At 40.4% G+C, this 22792-nt stretch overlaps 1 protein-coding gene across 1 annotated transcript in view; it reads right to left on the bottom strand.

The window, feature by feature from the left end:
• Positions 1-22792, bottom strand: part of LOC128652276 (Fanconi anemia group B protein) — a 167888-nt gene that overhangs the window by 3326 nt on the left and 141770 nt on the right. Inside the window, exon 6 of the mRNA XM_053705214.1 lies at positions 15926-16374. Within this exon, the coding sequence (XP_053561189.1) occupies positions 15926-16374 (449 nt within the window). The remainder of the gene's footprint in view (positions 1-15925; positions 16375-22792) is intronic.

Raw genomic sequence — 22792 nt, 5'->3', positions numbered from 1 at the left:
TAATACTTTATCAATTTATCAATTGATAAATATTTTTCAAACACAAAGATAGATTGTGAATTTGAGATAAAGACTACATGCAACAATTATTGTCATATATTCACACAGAGTTCCATATTGCCTAGACTATTAAGACTTAGGTGCAGATGTGAGTAACTAACACAGGTAGGCCAGGCTTCCACATTATGTATTGGAATCAAAAATGATCCCAACCCACAGTGCTGAGAGAACAATGCGGGGAACCCCCTACCAAAAGAGGGGACACCGCAAAATGCAACTCAGAGCCACCATGCCACCCTGGCAGTACCCCAAGTAGGTAGCACACTACAGTAGATTTTTAAAGTCTGGCATGGTATTCAGGCCACCAGGTATAATAGTCCCTAGGCGGAACATCCACTGTGCTTCACATTTCAGAAGCTGCTTGTTGCGGTCTCCGCCTCGTTCCAATGGAGGTATATGATCTATCAATATGTAGCGTATCGAGGAGACCGAATGTCCCTCATTCGCGCAATGTCGTGCCATTGGCTGCTCAGAAGTTCCTTCCTTAATGGCCGTCCTTATGGCATGTCGATGATTAGCCATCCTTTCACGTAATGTTCCTGACGTCTTGCCAACATAGAACCTCGAGCATGGGCAAAACAGAAGATACACTACGTGCGTCGTAGTGCATGTTATAGAGTGTCTAATCTTGAAAGACCGGTTAGTATGTGGATGGTGGAAAACCTTTGTGCCAATTAGGCCACTGCATGAAGTGCAACCTAAACATCGGTATGATCCCCTGATGTTTCTTTTAGTGCCGGTGTTATAACTTGCTTTAGGGTCTGTTCTCATTAATAGATCTTTGAGGTTAGTGCCTCTCTTGAAACCCACCATGGGACTTAAATTATTGGTGAACGTGAGCTTTGGGTCGGAAGACATAATAGGCCAATGTTGGCGTAGAATCCGGCAAGTGCCCTTCGTTGCATGAGTAAAGGTGGTGGACATAATCAATTTGTCCACAGTGTCCCGTTTAGGTTTTGGTTGTATCAGTTCCGCTTGTGTTATCAGTGGCACAACAGAGTAACCCAATTTGATTTTGATTTTAATCCTTTTTTTTGATATGTTCAACCTTAGGGATTATGTATTTATCGTATCCCGTTTTAAATTTCTTAGTATATATAAGTCATCTATATGGTCTGTGTTATTCACTTTAAATGTATGTATGCACTTGAGCCGTTGTTTATTATTGTCTCTATGGCAACAGTTGTTATAACAATGTACACGTACACTCACACAGTTTGACACGAGAAATCGAGTGTATTAATAATGCTAATTGTTTAGGCACTGATCACTCTACACCAACACAATGTGTGTACAACCTGGAAGCTAATCAGGTTTTTTCTGACATTTGTTGTTTGAGTATATAAAATCCGTAATTTGGGCATAAACCGGAAGTGACGTTTCAAACTTCCGGTATTAGCCATGACGGTGGAACGCATTATGCGTTCCACTGCTGATAATTTTACCGCGAAAGCTGGGGGAGATGTGAGGTTTGTGATTGGTACACTTTGTTTGTAAAACACTATAAAATGCTTTATTATTATCACTGTTGTATGCTGATGATGGGGTTATAATACCCCGAAAACGTTCCACATTAAAAGTTTGAAAAAAGACCTGTGAGTGCAAACATCTGTTCCTGTATTTTGCCATATCTTTGCACCCAGGCTGTCGGCATTTGGTGGGTTAAGCTGGAAGATGTATATTATTTTCGTATGACCAGACGACAACCCCCGCTTTTGACCTGTTGATCCTGCATCTCTAACCTCTTTTGTGATTACTATTGTTTGTGCCATTACTCTTCTCCATAAAACTCCAAAAGAATTTATCTTACAGCTAAGTGAACTGGGACTTTACCATCTCCTAACTACATTTTGGGATTATAACTGTTAGTGCCTCTTCTTGTCTTTGATTTTCAGCTACCTGTGTTGCCACTTTACCATTGTCTCTACCATTGCTTTTCAGTAACATTCCTCCACAGTAACACAATGTCACAACTGGTGCAGGATGGGAGATCCCCCTCTGAATTGGATATCCAAGTGGAAGACATGACTACTCAGGCCATGGCTGCACAGACAGGTACTGCTTCATATACTACAGATGATGCAAACCGGATCCTATTTGCACCCATCTCTAAATCAGTGGGTGAGACTCCTGTTAACTTGTATTATAGTTTGCTTAAACTAAAGAAAAGGGAAGTAGATCTAGCCCTACATGGGAGCTATTTATCCGATTATTACAGGATAGGCCATATACCTAGGGGTTTTAGAGTGCACAATATACCCACAATTGGAAGAGATAACCCTGAATTCAGAAAAAAATGGTGTTTCATATTGAACAAATGTTACCTTGACCTTATATTGCTAGTCATAGAGGAGGTTACCATTATTCTAGGTAAGGTAAGGGTAGAGATACAAACATTTGAATCAGTACACAATACCACTCTCATTAATGACTCTCAGGAGAATTGGTTACCTAAGCTAAAAACTCAAATAGACAAATATCAGAGTGATTTAATCATTTTCAAAAATAGAAAATTAGAGACAGTGAATAATGATTACATACAGGGCAAAGTCTATAAGTGGCTCACTACCACTACTAGCCAACAACCTAGGAGGAGACAAAGAAATAGGAGAGTACACTTTGATGCCATAGATACCAGTGGGGGGGATTCTACTGATACGGATAGGAACTCATCAGGTACACCTTTCACCCCTCCCAGTACATTTAGACAACGCAACCAATACCCTCAATATGAGCCAAGATCACAATCTACACCGACACATTTTTTAGGGGTGACTACACGATCACGGGGAGGGGGAGACACAACAGACCCCACATTAGGAGGGCGGGGCATCAGACACAGGCCCCCAAGACGTCCACGCCAGAGGACATAATTATCAACCTTAGTACACACACACTCACGGCGAGTGAGCGTGAAGTACTTAATAAAGGCCTTTCTTTTGTCCCAAGTGCACCCGTTTCTGATTTTGATTTGAAGTTTGATCTATATAAACTCAATAGATCCCTTAAAATTAAGGATTTTTTTCAGAATAAAGAAACTACTTGTACTAAAACTCAGGTTGAACTCAAATGTAAGTTACCAACTACTTTTGAGCCTGTTAATTGTAGCTCTATTACTAAACCTTTTCTAAGATTGGTCTCTCAAGACCTTGATACTGTGAAAACAGAAACACTGTGGAAACACAATCTATCTAGGGACGAACAGAGGGCTATTCAAACCCTTCAAGCTGACTCCTCCATTGTAATTAGGCCCGCCGATAAGGGCGGGGCCATAGTGTTACTTAACTACACTGATTATAGAAATGACATTTTGGACCAGCTGTCTGACGCAAATACATACAAATCATTAACCAATGATCCCACTAACATTTACAAATCACAATTAGATACCCTTCTAGCATTGGGATTTGAACAGGGTTTTCTATCAGAACATATTTTGGAATTTTGTACTACCAAATTTCCCAGAGTACCTATTCTGTACTCTATCCCCAAAATCCACAAAACCTTGGACCATCCACCGGGCCGTCCGATAGTTTCGGCACGTGAGTCATTAACTCAGCCTGTAGCCCAGTTTGTGGATGTGTTACTACAACCGGTGGTTAAGGGGATACGTTCCTATATCATGGACACCAATGATTTCATTAGGAAGATACGGTCTGTTGACATCCAGCATGACGATTTACTCGTGAGTCTGGATGTCAACAGTCTGTACACTATTATACCTCATCACGAGGGACTAAAGGCAGTACAAGAACACCTTATTGACAACCCTAGATATGATGGTCCCCCGATAGAATATCTATCTTCTTTGATTGAATATTGTTTATTTAAAAACTATTTCAGATTTGAAAAGAAATTCTATCTGCAGGTGGCCGGTACTGCCATGGGTTCCTCCATGGCCCCTGCCTACGCCAACATATATATGTCACAATTTGAGAACATGTATTTATGGTCTCATACTGACACATCTATTATCTGTTATTACAGATATATAGATGACATCTTTTTGGTATGGCGGGGGGGCATGGAGGGACTCCAGGCTTGGTACAATTTTTACAATAACTGTACAGATAATGTAAAGTTTAAAATGACGGTGGATGAACAATCCATCAATTTTTTGGATCTGACAGTCTTTAAAGACACAGATAAACTGGGGACCACGCTGTACCATAAGCCCACTGATCGTAATTCTTTACTTAGGGCAGACAGCTGTCATCCCCCTGCACTGTTGAAGGGTATTGTCAAATCACAATGTATAAGAACTATGAGAAATAATTCGAATACTGCAACAGGGGTCTCCCAACTGATTGGAGTGGGTGAGAGGTTCCGCTCGAGAGGGTACAAGGCATCTGTGATTCAAGAATCCGTGGAAGCTGTATCCACTTTGACACAAGCGGAACTGATACAACCAAAACCTAAACGGGACACTGTGGACAAATTGATTATGTCCACCACCTTTACTCCTGCAACGAAGGGCACTGGCCGGATTCTACGCCAACATTGGCCTATTATGTCTTCCGACCCAAAGCTCACGTTCACCAATAATTTAAGTCCCATGGTGGGTTTCAAGAGAGGCACTAACCTCAAAGATCTATTAATGAGAACAGACCCTAAAGCAAGTTATAACACCGGCACTAAAAGAAACATCAGGGGATCATACCGATGTTTAGGTTGCACTACATGCAGTGGCATAATTGGCACAAAGGTTTTCCACCATCCACATACTAACCGGTCTTTCAAGATTAGACACTCTATAACATGCACTACGACGCACGTAGTGTATCTTCTGTTTTGCCCATGCTCGAGGTTCTATGTTGGCAAGGAGATGGTAAAGTCCCAGTTCACTTAGCTGTAAGATAAATTCTTTTGGAGTTTTATGGAGAAGAGTAATGGCACAAACAATAGTAATCACAAAAGAGGTTAGAGATGCAGGATCAACAGGTCAAAAGCGGGGGTTGTCGTCTGGTCATACGAAAATAATACACATCTTCCAGCTTAACCCACCAAATGCCGACAGCCTGGGTGCAAAGATATGGCAAAATACAGGAACAGACGTTTGCACTCACAGGTCTTTTTTCAAACTTTTAATGTGGAACGTTTTCGGGGTATTATAACCCCATCATCAGCATACAACAGTGATAATAATAAAGCATTTTATAGTGTTTTACAAACAAAGTGTACCAATCACAAACCTCACATCTCCCCCAGCTTTCGCGGTAAAATTATCAGCAGTGGAACGCATAATGCGTTCCACCGTCATGGCTAATAACGGAAGTTTGAAACGTCACTTCCGGTTTATGCCCAAATTACGGATTTTATATACTCAAACAACAAATGTCAGAAAAAACCTGATTAGCTTCCAGGTTGTACACACATTGTGTTGGTGTAGAGTGATCAGTGCCTAAACAATTAGCATTATTAATACACTCGATTTCTCGTGTCAAACTGTGTGAGTGTACGTGTACATTGTTATAACAACTGTTGCCATAGAGACAATAATAAACAACGGCTCAAGTGCATACATACATTTAAAGTGAATAACACAGACCATATAGATGACTTATATATACTAAGAAATTTAAAACGGGATACGATAAATACATAATCCCTAAGGTTGAACATATCAAAAAAAAGGATTAAAATCAAAATCAAATTGGGTTACTCTGTTGTGCCACTGATAACACAAGCGGAACTGATACAACCAAAACCTAAACGGGACACTGTGGACAAATTGATTATGTCCACCACCTTTACTCATGCAACGAAGGGCACTTGCCGGATTCTACGCCAACATTGGCCTATTATGTCTTCCGACCCAAAGCTCACGTTCACCAATAATTTAAGTCCCATGGTGGGTTTCAAGAGAGGCACTAACCTCAAAGATCTATTAATGAGAACAGACCCTAAAGCAAGTTATAACACCGGCACTAAAAGAAACATCAGGGGATCATACCGATGTTTAGGTTGCACTACATGCAGTGGCCTAATTGGCACAAAGGTTTTCCACCATCCACATACTAACCGGTCTTTCAAGATTAGACACTCTATAACATGCACTACGACGCACGTAGTGTATCTTCTGTTTTGCCCATGCTCGAGGTTCTATGTTGGCAAGACGTCAGGAACATTACGTGAAAGGATGGCTAATCATCGACATGCCATAAGGACGGCCATTAAGGAAGGAACTTCTGAGCAGCCAGTGGCACGACATTGCACGAATGAGGGACATTCGGTCTCCTCGATACGCTACATATTGATAGATCATATACCTCCATTGGAACGAGGCGGAGACCGCAACAAGCAGCTTCTGAAATGTGAAGCACAGTGGATGTTCCGCCTAGGGACTATTATACCTGGTGGCCTGAATACCATGCCAGACTTTAAAAATCTACTGTAGTGTGCTACCTACTTGGGGTACTGCCAGGGTGGCATGGTGGCTCTGAGTTGCATTTTGCGGTGTCCCCTCTTTTGGTAGGGGGTTCCCCGCATTGTTCTCTCAGCACTGTGGGTTGGGATCATTTTTGATTCCAATACATAATGTGGAAGCCTGGCCTACCTGTGTTAGTTACTCACATCTGCACCTAAGTCTTAATAGTCTAGGCAATATGGAACTCTGTGTGAATATATGACAATAATTGTCGCATGTAGTCTTTATCTCAAATTCACAATCTATCTTTGTGTTTGAAAAATATTTATCAATTGATATCAAGTATTAAGTGCGATTAACATAATCTATCATAGGAATGTGATCCTGATGTGTTTTTGACATATGTCCTCAAATGAACCCCACAGTGTATATCTGTATGGTAGCTACCTAACTCCTATTAGATGTATAGTATAGGTAATATTTCTATCTTCGGTCTAACTAATATATTTACTGATCGATATAACCTGTCTAGTAGGTTTTTTAGGTGGCTTATCTATCGTTGAGTCTATGAATATATTTATCTATTGATACTGTATATATCTATCGTCTATCTTACAAAGTATTTATCTTCGGATACAATGTATTTATCTATTGATATAACGGACGGACGGCGGTATCACATTTGGTCTCAAGATAGACAGAGATGTGAACTGTATATATATGTTCAGATCAGCTACACTGGTCCACCAGTTCTCCCATTTATCTTAGTGTTTGTAGTTGGTCAGCCTTATCCCAGCTCATATTTATCACACGTAATTCTGTAATGAAGTTTGGATCAATCCATTATAAATATTGGGGATGTGTTATCAGTGGCACAACAGGGTAACCCAATTTGATTTTGATCCTTTTTTTTGATATGTTCAACCTTAGGGATTATGTATTTATTGTATCCCGTTTTAAATTTCTAAGTATATATAAGTCATCTATATGGTCTGTGTTATTCACTTTAAATGTATGTATGCACTTGAGCCGTTGTTTATTATTGTCTCTATGGCAACGGTTGTTATAACAATGTACACGTACACTCACACAGTTTGACACGAGAAATCGAGTGTATTAATAATGCTAATTGTTTAGGCACTGATCACTCTACACCAACACAATGTGTGTACAACCTGGAAGCTAATCAGGTTTTTTCTGACATTTGTTGTTTGAGTATATAAAATCCGTAATTTGGGCATAAACCGGAAGTGACGTTTCAAACTTCCGGTATTAGCCATGACGGTGGAACGCATTATGCGTTCCACTGCCGATAATTTTACCGCGAGAGCTGGGGGAGATGTGAGGTTTGTGATTGGTACACTTTGTTTGTAAAACACTATAAAATGCTTTATTATTATCACTGTTGTATGCTGATGATGGGGTTATAATACCCCGAAAACGTTCCACATTAAAAGTTTGAAAAAAGACCTGTGAGTGCAAACATCTGTTCCTGTATTTTGCCATATCTTTGCACCCAGGCTGTCGGCATTTGGTGGGTTAAGCTGGAAGATGTATATTATTTTCGTATGACCAGACGACAACCCCCGCTTTTGACCTGTTGATCCTGCATCTCTAACCTCTTTTGTGATTACTATTGTTTGTGCCATTACTCTTCTCCATAAAACTCCAAAAGAATTTATCTTACAGCTAAGTGAACTGGGACTTTACCATCTCCTAACTACATTTTGGGATTATAACTGTTAGTGCCTCTTCTTGTCTTTGATTTTCAGCTACCTGTGTTGCCACTTTACCATTGTCTCTACCATTGCTTTTCAGTAACATTCCTCCACAGTAACACAATGTCACAACTGGTGCAGGATGGGAGATCCCCCTCTGAATTGGATATCCAAGTGGAAGACATGACTACTCAGGCCATGGCTGCACAGACAGGTACTGCTTCATATACTACAGATGATGCAAACCGGATCCTATTTGCACCCATCTCTAAATCAGTGGGTGAGACTCCTGTTAACTTGTATTATAGTTTGCTTAAACTAAAGAAAAGGGAAGTAGATCTAGCCCTACATGGGAGCTATTTATCCGATTATTACAGGATAGGCCATATACCTAGGGGTTTTAGAGTGCACAATATACCCACAATTGGAAGAGATAACCCTGAATTCAGAAAAAAATGGTGTTTCATATTGAACAAATGTTACCTTGACCTTATATTGCTAGTCATAGAGGAGGTTACCATTATTCTAGGTAAGGTAAGGGTAGAGATACAAACATTTGAATCAGTACACAATACCACTCTCATTAATGACTCTCAGGAGAATTGGTTACCTAAGCTAAAAACTCAAATAGACAAATATCAGAGTGATTTAATCATTTTCAAAAATAGAAAATTAGAGACAGTGAATAATGATTACATACAGGGCAAAGTCTATAAGTGGCTCACTACCACTACTAGCCAACAACCTAGAAGGAGACAAAGAAATAGGAGAGTACACTTTGATGCCATAGATACCAGTGGGGGGGATTCTACTGATACGGATAGGAACTCATCAGGTACACCTTTCACCCCTCCCAGTACATTTAGACAACGCAACCAATACCCTCAATATGAGCCAAGATCACAATCTACACCGACACATTTTTTAGGGGTGACTACACGATCACGGGGAGGGGGAGACACAACAGACCCCACATTAGGAGGGCGGGGCATCAGACACAGGCCCCCAAGACGTCCACGCCAGAGGACATAATTATCAACCTTAGTACACACACACTCACGGCGAGTGAGCGTGAAGTACTTAATAAAGGCCTTTCTTTTGTCCCAAGTGCACCCGTTTCTGATTTTGATTTGAAGTTTGATCTATATAAACTCAATAGATCCCTTAAAATTAAGGAATTTTTTCAGAATAAAGAAACTACTTGTACTAAAACTCAGGTTGAACTCAAATGTAAGTTACCAACTACTTTTGAGCCTGTTAATTGTAGCTCTAGTACTAAACCTTTTCTAAGATTGGTCTCTCAAGACCTTGATACTGTGAAAACAGAAACACTGTGGAAACACAATCTATCTAGGGACGAACAGAGGGCTATTCAAACCCTTCAAGCTGACTCCTCCATTGTAATTAGGCCCGCCTATAAGGGCGGGGCCATAGTGTTACTTAACTACACTGATTATAGAAATGACATTTTGGACCAGCTGTCTGACGCAAATACATACAAATCATTAACCAATGATCCCACTAACATTTACAAATCACAATTAGATACCCTTCTAGCATTGGGATTTGAACAGGGTTTTCTATCAGAACATATTTTGGAATTTTGTACTACCAAATTTCCCAGAGTACCTATTCTGTACTCTATCCCCAAAATCCACAAAACCTTGGACCATCCACCGGGCCGTCCGATAGTTTCGGCACGTGAGTCATTAACTCAGCCTGTAGCCCAGTTTGTGGATGTGTTACTACAACCGGTGGTTAAGGGGATACGTTCCTATATCATGGACACCAATGATTTCATTAGGAAGATACGGTCTGTTGACATCCAGCATGACGATTTACTCGTGAGTCTGGATGTCAACAGTCTGTACACTATTATACCTCATCACGAGGGACTAAAGGCAGTACAAGAACACCTTATTGACAACCCTAGATATGATGGTCCCCCGATAGAATATCTATCTTCTTTGATTGAATATTGTTTATTTAAAAACTATTTCAGATTTGAAAAGAAATTCTATCTGCAGGTGGCCGGTACTGCCATGGGTTCCTCCATGGCCCCTGCCTACGCCAACATATATATGTCACAATTTGAGAACATGTATTTATGGTCTCATACTGACACATCTATTATCTGTTATTACAGATATATAGATGACATCTTTTTGGTATGGCGGGGGGGCATGGAGGGACTCCAGGCTTGGTACAATTTTTACAATAACTGTACAGATAATGTAAAGTTTAAAATGACGGTGGATGAACAATCCATCAATTTTTTGGATCTGACAGTCTTTAAAGACACAGATAAACTGGGGACCACGCTGTACCATAAGCCCACTGATCGTAATTCTTTACTTAGGGCAGACAGCTGTCATCCCCCTGCACTGTTGAAGGGTATTGTCAAATCACAATGTATAAGAACTATGAGAAATAATTCGAATACTGCAACAGGGGTCTCCCAACTGATTGGAGTGGGTGAGAGGTTCCGCTCGAGAGGGTACAAGGCATCTGTGATTCAAGAATCCGTGGAAGCTGTATCCACTTTGACACAAGCGGAACTGATACAACCAAAACCTAAACGGGACACTGTGGACAAATTGATTATGTCCACCACCTTTACTCCTGCAACGAAGGGCACTGGCCGGATTCTACGCCAACATTGGCCTATTATGTCTTCCGACCCAAAGCTCACGTTCACCAATAATTTAAGTCCCATGGTGGGTTTCAAGAGAGGCACTAACCTCAAAGATCTATTAATGAGAACAGACCCTAAAGCAAGTTATAACACCGGCACTAAAAGAAACATCAGGGGATCATACCGATGTTTAGGTTGCACTACATGCAGTGGCCTAATTGGCACAAAGGTTTTCCACCATCCACATACTAACCGGTCTTTCAAGATTAGACACTCTATAACATGCACTACGACGCACGTAGTGTATCTTCTGTTTTGCCCATGCTCGAGGTTCTATGTTGGCAAGGAGATGGTAAAGTCCCAGTTCACTTAGCTGTAAGATAAATTCTTTTGGAGTTTTATGGAGAAGAGTAATGGCACAAACAATAGTAATCACAAAAGAGGTTAGAGATGCAGGATCAACAGGTCAAAAGCGGGGGTTGTCGTCTGGTCATACGAAAATAATACACATCTTCCAGCTTAACCCACCAAATGCCGACAGCCTGGGTGCAAAGATATGGCAAAATACAGGAACAGACGTTTGCACTCACAGGTCTTTTTTCAAACTTTTAATGTGGAACGTTTTCGGGGTATTATAACCCCATCATCAGCATACAACAGTGATAATAATAGAGCATTTTATAGTGTTTTACAAACAAAGTGTACCAATCACAAACCTCACATCTCCCCCAGCTTTCGCGGTAAAATTATCAGCAGTGGAACGCATAATGCGTTCCACCGTCATGGCTAATACCGGAAGTTTGAAACGTCACTTCCGGTTTATGCCCAAATTACGGATTTTATATACTCAAACAACAAATGTCAGAAAAAACCTGATTAGCTTCCAGGTTGTACACACATTGTGTTGGTGTAGAGTGATCAGTGCCTAAACAATTAGCATTATTAATACACTCGATTTCTCGTGTCAAACTGTGTGAGTGTACGTGTACATTGTTATAACAACTGTTGCCATAGAGACAATAATAAACAACGGCTCAAGTGCATACATACATTTAAAGTGAATAACACAGACCATATAGATGACTTATATATACTAAGAAATTTAAAACGGGATACGATAAATACATAATCCCTAAGGTTGAACATATCAAAAAAAAGGATTAAAATCAAAATCAAATTGGGTTACTCTGTTGTGCCACTGATAACACAAGCGGAACTGATACAACCAAAACCTAAACGGGACACTGTGGACAAATTGATTATGTCCACCACCTTTACTCATGCAACGAAGGGCACTTGCCGGATTCTACGCCAACATTGGCCTATTATGTCTTCCGACCCAAAGCTCACGTTCACCAATAATTTAAGTCCCATGGTGGGTTTCAAGAGAGGCACTAACCTCAAAGATCTATTAATGAGAACAGACCCTAAAGCAAGTTATAACACCGGCACTAAAAGAAACATCAGGGGATCATACCGATGTTTAGGTTGCACTACATGCAGTGGCCTAATTGGCACAAAGGTTTTCCACCATCCACATACTAACCGGTCTTTCAAGATTAGACACTCTATAACATGCACTACGACGCACGTAGTGTATCTTCTGTTTTGCCCATGCTCGAGGTTCTATGTTGGCAAGACGTCAGGAACATTACGTGAAAGGATGGCTAATCATCGACATGCCATAAGGACGGCCATTAAGGAAGGAACTTCTGAGCAGCCAGTGGCACGACATTGCGCGAATGAGGGACATTCGGTCTCCTCGATACGCTACATATTGATAGATCATATACCTCCATTGGAACGAGGCGGAGACCGCAACAAGCAGCTTCTGAAATGTGAAGCACAGTGGATGTTCCGCCTAGGGACTATTATACCTGGTGGCCTGAATACCATGCCAGACTTTAAAAATCTACTGTAGTGTGCTACCTACTTGGGGTACTGCCAGGGTGGCATGGTGGCTCTGAGTTGCATTTTGCGGTGTCCCCTCTTTTGGTAGGGGGTTCCCCGCATTGTTCTCTCAGCACTGTGGGTTGGGATCATTTTTGATTCCAATACATAATGTGGAAGCCTGGCCTACCTGTGTTAGTTACTCACATCTGCACCTAAGTCTTAATAGTCTAGGCAATATGGAACTCTGTGTGAATATATGACAATAATTGTCGCATGTAGTCTTTATCTCAAATTCACAATCTATCTGTGTTTGAAAAATATTTATCAATTGATATCAAGTATTAAGTGCGATTAACATAATCTATCATAGGAATGTGATCCTGATGTGTTTTTGACATATGTCCTCAAATGAACCCCACAGTGTATATCTGTATGGTAGCTACCTAACTCCTATTAGATGTATAGTATAGGTAATATTTCTATCTTCGGTCTAACTAATATATTTACTGATCGATATAACCTGTCTAGTAGGTTTTTTAGGTGGCTTATCTATCGTTGAGTCTATGAATATATTTATCTATTGATACTGTATATATCTATCGTCTATCTTACAAAGTATTTATCTTCGGATACAATGTATTTATCTATTGATATAATGGACGGACGGCGGTATCACATTTGGTCTCAAGGTAGACAGAGATGTGAACTGTATATATATGTTCAGATCAGCTACACTGGTCCACCAGTTCTCCCATTTATCTTAGTGTTTGTAGTTGGTCAGCCTTATCCCAGCTCATATTTATCACACGTAATTCTGTAATGAAGTTTGGATCAATCCATTATAAATATTGGGGATGTGTTATCAGTGGCACAACAGGGTAACCCAATTTGATTTTGATCCTTTTTTTTGATATGTTCAACCTTAGGGATTATGTATTTATTGTATCCCGTTTTAAATTTCTAAGTATATATAAGTCATCTATATGGTCTGTGTTATTCACTTTAAATGTATGTATGCACTTGAGCCGTTGTTTATTATTGTCTCTATGGCAACGGTTGTTATAACAATGTACACGTACACTCACACAGTTTGACACGAGAAATCGAGTGTATTAATAATGCTAATTGTTTAGGCACTGATCACTCTACACCAACACAATGTGTGTACAACCTGGAAGCTAATCAGGTTTTTTCTGACATTTGTTGTTTGAGTATATAAAATCCGTAATTTGGGCATAAACCGGAAGTGACGTTTCAAACTTCCGGTATTAGCCATGACGGTGGAACGCATTATGCGTTCCACTGCCGATAATTTTACCGCGAGAGCTGGGGGAGATGTGAGGTTTGTGATTGGTACACTTTGTTTGTAAAACACTATAAAATGCTTTATTATTATCACTGTTGTATGCTGATGATGGGGTTATAATACCCCGAAAACGTTCCACATTAAAAGTTTGAAAAAAGACCTGTGAGTGCAAACGTCTGTTCCTCTCTCTCTCTCTCTCTCTCTCTCTCTCTCTCTCTATATATATATATATATATATACACACATACACACTATGTCACAAAAGTGAGTACACCCCTCACATCTCTGTAAATATTTTATTATATATTTTCATGCGACAACACTGAAGAAATGACACCTTGCTACAATGTAAAGTAGTGAGTGTACAGCCAGTATAACACTGTAAATTTCCGGTCCCCTTAAAATAAATCAACACACAGCCATTAATGTCCAAACTGTTGGCAACAAAAGTGAGTACACCCCTAAGTGGAAATGTCCAAATTGGGCCAAATGAGCCATTTTCCCTCCCCGGTGTCATGTGACTCAGTGTTAAAAGGTCTCAGGTGTGAATGGGGAGCAAGTGTGTTAAATTTGGTGTTATCGCTCTCACACTCTCTCAAACTGGTCACTGGAAGTTCAACATGGCACCTCATGGCAAAGAACCCTCTGAGGATATGAAAAAAATAATTTTTTCTCTACATAAAGATGGCCTAGGCTATAAGAAGAATGCCAAGACCCTGAAACTGAGCTGCAGCACGGTAGGCAAGACCATACAGCGGTTTCACAGGACAGGTTCCACTCAGAACAGGCCTCGCCATGGTCGACCAAAGAAGTTGAGTGCATGTGCCCAGCGTCATATCAAGAGGTTGTTTTTGGGAAATAGACGTATGAGTGCTGCCAGCATTGCTGCAGAGGTTGAAGGGGTGGGGGGTCAGCGTGTCAGTGCTCAGACCATATGCCGCACACTGCATCAAATTGGTCTGCATGGCTGTCATCCCAGAAGGAAGCCTCTTCTAAAGATGATGCACAAGAAAGCCTGCAAACAGTTTGCTGAAGACAAGCAGACTAAGGACATGGATTACTGGAACCATCTCCTGTGGTTCGAGGAGACCAAGATAAACTTATTTGGTTCAGATGGTGTCAAGCATGTGTGGTGGCAAACAGGTGAGGAGTACAAAGACAAGTGTGTCTTGCCTACAGTCAAGCAGGTTTGGGCCTGTATGAGTGCTGCCGGTACTGGGAAGCTACAGTTCATTGAAGGAACCATGAATGCCAACATGTACTGTGACATACTGAAGCAAAGCATGATCCCCTCCCTTTGGAGAGAGGGCCACTGGGCAGTATTCCAACATGATAATGACCCAAACAGACCTCCAAGACGACCACTGCCTTGCTAAAGGAGCTGAGGGTAAAGGTGATAAACTGGCCAAGCATGTCTCAAGACCTATCTGTGGGGCATACTCAAACAGAAGGTGGGAGAAGCGCAAGTTCTCTAACACCCACCAGCTTTGTGATGTCGTCATGGACGAGTGGAAGAGGACTCCATTGGCAACCTGTGAAGCTCTTGTGAACTTCATGCCCAAGAGGGTTAAGGCAGTGCTGGAAAATAATGGTGGACACACAAAATATTGACATTTTGGGCCCAATTTGTACATTTCCACTTAGGGGTGTACTTACTTTTGTTTCCAATGGTATAAACATTAATGGCTGTGTGTTGAGTTATTTTGAGAGGACAGCAAATTTACACTGTTATACGGGCTGTACACTCGCTACTTTACATTTTGTGAGATACTGTATATATATGCGTGTGTGTATGAGCAAATCATATATAAACATTACATTTTTTATTTTAGAGAAGGAAATAAGTTTACAAAATAAAACTTTTTGACAGTTATTTTTAACTGGTATAGAAACAGCTTTGTAAACCAGATGCATTAAATTATTCAGATGGAAGCTTATAAATTTACCTTGACAATGTTCAAATACATTTACTGTATGGTTTCCTTTTAAAACCTCTTCAAGGCGTAGAGAAATTCTCCCACACGGAACAGTCAGCTTCTCCCTTTTTAGTATAGAGTCAGGTTGATTTTCCCTTCTGGCATGTAGCAGCAGAACACAACTAGTGTTATTAAGTGCTAACAGAGGAGACAATTCTGTGACAGCAGTTACTGTGTGCTCCAAATCATTTTGATAGGATGAAGAGCAAGGTCTTTCTTTACTGTCCCTTGAAAGATTGTCCTTGTTATGGGAGTCAAGTCTTTGCTTTTTAGCCACAGGTTCTGTTTGGTAGGAAGCATTATAGTCAAAAAGGGACCTAATGGCCATATTTAGCACATTAGTTTGACACTTTGTAACTGGGGAGAGTGAAGTTATTTCTTCATCCATTAGAAGTGATAAGGCTACGTTGCTCAGTGATCTGTGAAAAATAACATAACACGATGCTGTAAACAAGCTTATGTTTTTCAGAAGGAAAGAATAAAGAAACAAGGCAATCTTAATCTCCTTTAAATCTTAACAATAATAATAAAAGAGAATAAGAAGTAATGATTATGAATGTGCAGAATAACCTTTAAAGAAAATCAACGTTGAAAAGAAACACTATGTAAAATAGAAATATATAAACAGTAAGGGTGATAGACTTACAGATTGTTAGGTTTTATGTGATAATCATTTATAAGTGGGTAATAAATAATACATAATGGTAATGACATTAGTGGCATCATTTTAAAGAGACATGAAAGTCAAAATGTCATTATTCAGAGAGAGCACGCCATTTTAAAGTGAAAGTAAATCCTAGCGTTGTACAAACGCTAGGATTGACTATTGAAACAAATAAAGGGGACTATCATTCATGAAGTATAAGATACTTCATGTAGAAACCTCCTTTAAACCGATCACTGTTCTCAGCTGCTACAGCAGCCCACGGCTTAGCCAATAGCCGTGCGGTAAATCTGGCTACCATGGGCGTCAAGCCGGATTTACCGCACGGCTATTGGCTAAGAGGTGATGAGCTTTCTACATGAAGTATTTTATACTTCATGAATGAAAGTCCCCTTTATTTGTTTCAATAGTTAATCCTAGCGTTTGTACAACTCTAGGATTGACTTTCACTTTAAGACTATTTTCAATTCAGTTCTATTATATGTACTTTGTTCTCTTGATATCCTTTAATGAAAAGCACATATAGATATCCTCAGCTGCACCAATGCACTACTGAGAGCTAGCTGGTGATTTGCGACACATATATCTCCTGCCATTGGTGTACCAAAGTGTGCAGCTAGCTCCCAGCTTTGCATTTCTCATCTGGAGCCTATCACCGAGATTACGAGTTTTGCGGTAACAGGGGTGCGGTGCCAACGAGCAGTTTCAGTTCACGCTCACCTACAAACAACGCTGGTATTACGGGTTTTTTTTCAACCCGGCGTTAGCCTCTAAAAAGTGAGTGGAGAGCAAAATTTAGCTCCACATCTCACCTCAATACCAGCGCTGCTTACGGTAGCGGTGAGCTGGCTAAACGTGCTTGTGCACGATTTCCCCATAAGAATCAATAGGGCAGAATCTGCTGAACAAAAAAACCTAACACCTGCAAAAAAGCAGCGTTCAGCTCCTAACGCAGCCCCATTGATTCCTATGGGGAAAGTAAATTTATGTCTACACCTAACACCCTAACATGAATCCCGAGTCTAAACACCCCTAATCTTACACTTATTAACCCCAAATCTGCCGCCCCCGACATCGCCGCCACCTGCATTATATTATTAACCCCTAATCTGCCGCTCCGGACACCGCCGCCACCGACATTATACTTATGAACCCCTAATCTGCTGCCCACATCGCCGAAACCTACATTATATTTATTAACCCCTAATCTGCCGCCCCAACGTCGCCGCCAAATACCTACATTTATTAACCCTTAATCTGCCACCCCCAACGTCGCCGCCACTATAATAAATATATTAACCCCTAAACCTAAGTCTAACCCTAACTCCCCTACCTTAAATATAATTTAAAATAATCTAAATAAAATTACTACAATTAAATTAATTATTCCTATTTAAAACTAAATACTTACCTGTAAAATAAACCCTAAGCTAGCTACAATATAACTAATAGTTACATTGTAGCTATTTTAGGATTTATTTTTATTTTACAGGCAACTTTATATTTATTTTAACTAGGTAGAATAGTTACTAAATTTACTAACTACCAAGATAAAATTAGTACAAATTTACCTGTAAAATAAACCCTAACCTAAGTTACAATTACATCTAACACTACACTATAATTAAATTAATTACCTAAACCAAATACAATTAAATACAATTAAATTAAATAAACTAAAGTACGAAACCCCCCCACTAAATTACAAAAAATAATAAAATAATTACAAGAATTTTAAACTAATTACACCTACTCTAATCCCCCTAATAAAATAAAAAAGCCCCCCAAAATAAAAAGCCCCCCAAAATAAAAAAAAAATCCCTACCCTATACTAAATTACAAATAGCCCTTAAAAGGGCTTTTTGCGGGGCATTGCCCCAAAGCAATCAGCTCTTTTACCTGTAAAAAAAAAATACAATACCCCCCCAACATTACAACCCACCACCCACACACCCAACCCTACTCTAAAACCCACCCAATCCCACCTTAAAGGGACAGTCTATACCAGAATTTTTATTGTTTTAAAAGATAGATAATACCTTTATTACCCATTCCCCAATTTTGCATAACCAACACAGTTATAATATACTTTTAACCTCTGTGATTATCTTGAATCTAAGCCTCTGCAAACTGCCCCTTTTTTCAGTTCTTTTGACAGACTTGCAGTCTAGCCAATCAGTGCCTGCTCCCAGATAACTTCTCGTGCACGAGCACAGTGTTATCTATATGAAATACGTGAACTAACACCCTCTAGTGGTGAAAAACTGTTAAAATGCAATCTGAAAGAGGTGGGCTTCAAGGTCTAAGAAATTAGCATATGAACCTCCTAGGTTAAGCTTTCAACTAAGAATACCAAGAGAACAAAGCAAAATTGGTGATAAAAGTAAATTGGAAAATTGTTTAAAATTACATGCTCTATCTGAATCCTGAAAGTTTATTTTGGCCTAGACTGTCCCTTTAATAAAACCTAACACTACCCCCTTGAAGATCACCCTACCTTGAGACGTCTTCACGCAACCGAGCAGAAGTGGTCCTCCAGAGGGGCAGAAGTCTTCATCCGATCCGGGCAGAAGAGGACCTCCAGACGGGCAGAAGTCTTCATCCAGGCGGCATCTTCTATCTTCATCCATCCGATTAGGAGCGGTTCCATCTTGAAGACATCCGACACGGAGCATCCATCCAGACCGACGACTACCCGACGAATGACGGTTCCTTTAAATGACGTCATCCAAGATGGCGTCCCTTGAATTCCGATTGGCTGATAGGATTCTATCAGCCAATCGGAATTAAGGTAGGAAAAATCCAATTGACTGATGCAATCAGCCAATAGGATTGAGCTTGCATTCTATTGGCTGATTGGAACAGTCAATAGAATGCAAGCTCAATCCTATTGGCTGATTGGATCAGCCAATAGGATTGAACTTCAATCCTATTGGCTGATTGCATCAGCCAATAGGATTTTTCCTACCTTAATTCCGATTGGCTGATAGAATACTATCAGCCAATCGGAATTCAAGGGCCGCCATCTTGGATGACGTCATTTAAAGGAACTGTCATTCGTCGGGTAGTCGTCGATCTGGATGGATGCTCCGCGTTGGATGTCTTCAAGATGGAGCTGCTCCTCGTCGGATGGATGAAGATGCCACCTGGATGAAGACTTCTGCCCGTCTGGAGGTCCTCTTCTGCCCGGATCGGATGAAGACTTCTGCCCCTCTGGAGGATCACTTCTGCCCGGTTTGGTGAAGACGTCTCAAGGTAGGGTGATCTTCCAGGGGTAGTGTTAGGTTTTATTAAGGGGGGATTGGGTGGGTTTTAGAGTAGGGTTAGGTGTGTGGGTGGTGGGTTGTAATGTTGGGGGGGGTAGTGTATTTTTTTTTACAGGTAAAAGAGCTGATTACTTTGGGGCAATGCCCCGCAAAAGGCCCTTTTAAGGGCTATTTGTAATTTAGTATAGGGTAGGGATTTTTTTTATTTTGGGGGGCTTTTTTATTTTATTAGGGGGATTAGATTAGGTGTATTTAGTTTTAAATTCTTGTAATTATTTTATTTTTTTCTGTAATTTAGTGTTTTTTTTTTCATACTTTAGTTTATTTAATTTAATTGTAGTTAATTTAGGAAATTATTTTAATTATAGTGTAGTGTTAGGTGTAATTGTAATTTAGGTTAGTATTTATTTTACAGGTAAATTTGTCTTTATTTTAACTAGGTAGTTATTAAATAGTTAATAACTATTTAATAACTATTGTACCTAGTTAAAATAAATACAAAGTTGCCTGTAAAATAAAAATAAACCCTAAGCTAGATACAATGTAACTATTAGTTATATTGTAGCTATCTTAAAGTTTATTTTATCGGTAAGTTTTTAGTTTTAAATAGGAATAATTCATTTAATTGTAGTAATTTTATTTTGTTTTATTTAAATTACATTGAAGTTAGGGGGGGTTAGGGGTTAATACATTTAATATAGTTGAGGCGACGTTGTGGGCGGCAGATTAGGGGTTAATAAATGTAGGTGTCGGCGATGTTAGGGACGGCAGATTAGGGGTTAATAAAATGTAACTAGTGTTTGCGAGGCGGGAGTGCGGCGGTTTAGGGGTTAATATATTTATTGAAGTGGCGGTGATGTCCGGTCAGCAGATTAGGGGTTTAAAACATTATTTAAGTGTTTGCGATGTGGGGGGGGGGGCTCGGTTTAGGGGTTAATAGGTAGTTTATGGGTGTTAGTGTACTTTTTATCACTTTAATTAAGAGTTTTATGTTACGGCGTTAGCCCATAAAACTCTTAACTACTAACTATTAAATGCGAAGGAATCTTGACAGGAGAGGGTCTACCACTCACTTTCTCCAAGAATCGTAATACCAGCGTTAGGCAAATCCCATTAAAAAGATAGGATACGCAATTGACGTAAGGGGATTTGCTGTATGCTCGAGTCGCGGAAAAAAAGTGAGCGGTGCACCTGTACCTGCCAGACTCGTAATACCAGCAGGCATTAAAAAGCAGCGTTGGGACCTCTCAATGCTGCTTTTTGAGGCTAACGCAAGACTCGTAATCTAGCCGTATGTGTTTAGTCCCTTTGCATGGACTATATGAAAGCAGTAGTGCAATAATAAAGGGCAACATTTAAGATGCAGCTTTTAAGCTTATTCAGCTCCAGGCCCAAATAAGGGACTTATCCAACTGGGGTGAGTGGCAGCGTTGGCTTGTGCAATGATAAATGAGTGCAGCGTAATTTTAATAACAAGGTTATTAACAAGGTATAGAAGAATTGCTGCTCTGTAGAGAGCAAGTACAATTTTATTATGAAGTGGAAATTGTTTTCATTAATTATTATCATTAATTTGAGTAGTCCTGGAAAATTCTGTAGCGCTGGGTACAAAGTTAGAGTTATATAATGAAAAAGAGATGTGGTAAGATACAAATACATAACAGGCTAAACAAAACTATTAAGTTCTAAAGAGCTTACAGTCTACAGGTTGAGGGTACAGACACTAGCGGCTAGATTTAGAGTTTTGTCGGTAACAACCCGCGTAGCTAACACTGGCTTTTTTTCTGGCCGCACCTTTAAAATAACTCTGGTATTGAGAGTCCACAGAATGGCTGCGTTAGGCTCCAAAAAAGGAGCGTAGAGCATATTTAACGCCACTGCAACTCTCGATACCAGAGTTGCTTACGGAAGCGGCCAGCTTCAAAAACGTGCTCGTGCACGATTCCCCCATAGGAAACAATGGGGCTGTTTGAGCTGAAAAAAAACCTAACACCTGCAAAAAAGCCGCGTTCAGCTCCTAACGCAGCCCCATTGTTGTCTATGGGGAAACACTTCCTACGTCTGCACCTAACACCCTAACATGTACCCCGAGTCTAAACACCCCTAACCTTACACTTATTAACCCCTATTCAGCCAATAGAATGCGAGCTCAATCTGATTGGCTGATCGGATCGGCCAATCGGATTGAACTTGATTCTGATTGGCTGATTCCATCAGCCAATCAGAATTTTCCTACCTTAATTCCGATTGGCTGATAGAATCCTATCAGCCAATCGGAATTCGAGGGACGCCATCTTGGATGACGTCTCTTAAAGGAGCCTTCATTCGTCGGTAGTCCGTCGGGCCAGCAGGATGTTCCGCGTCGGAGGTCTGCAAGATGGATCCGGAAGAAAAAAGATTGAAGATGCCGTTGATAGAAGACTTCAGCCGGATCATGGACCTCTTCAGCTCCCGCTTGGATGATGACTTTAGCCGGATCATGGACCTCTTCAGCTCCCGCTTGGATGATGACTTCATCCGGATCATGGACCTCTTCAGCCCCCTGCTTGGGCTTGGATCAGGACATCGGAGGAGCTCTTCTGGATCGATCGGTGAACCTGGTATGGTGAAGATAAGGTAGGAAGATCTTCAGGGGCTTAGTGTTAGGTTTATTTAAGGGGGGTTTGGGTTAGATTAGGGGTATGTGGGTGGTGGGTTGTAATGTTGGGGGGGGGGGGTATTGTATGTGTTTTTTTTACAGGCAAAAGAGCTGAATTCTTTGGGGCATGCCCCGCAAAGGGCCCTGTTCAGGGCTGGTAAGGTAAAAGAGCTTTGAACTTTAGTAATTTAGAATAGGGTAGGGCATTTTTTTATTTTGGGGGTCTTTGTTATTTTATTAGGGGGCTTAGAGTAGGTGTAATTAGTTTA

Source organism: Bombina bombina, chromosome 3 (assembly GCF_027579735.1).
Source record: "Bombina bombina isolate aBomBom1 chromosome 3, aBomBom1.pri, whole genome shotgun sequence".
In the NCBI taxonomy this organism is placed as follows: domain Eukaryota; kingdom Metazoa; phylum Chordata; class Amphibia; order Anura; family Bombinatoridae; genus Bombina; species Bombina bombina.
Note: the sequence above shows the minus strand (reverse complement) of the source record. Positions and strands in the feature narration are given on the sequence as shown.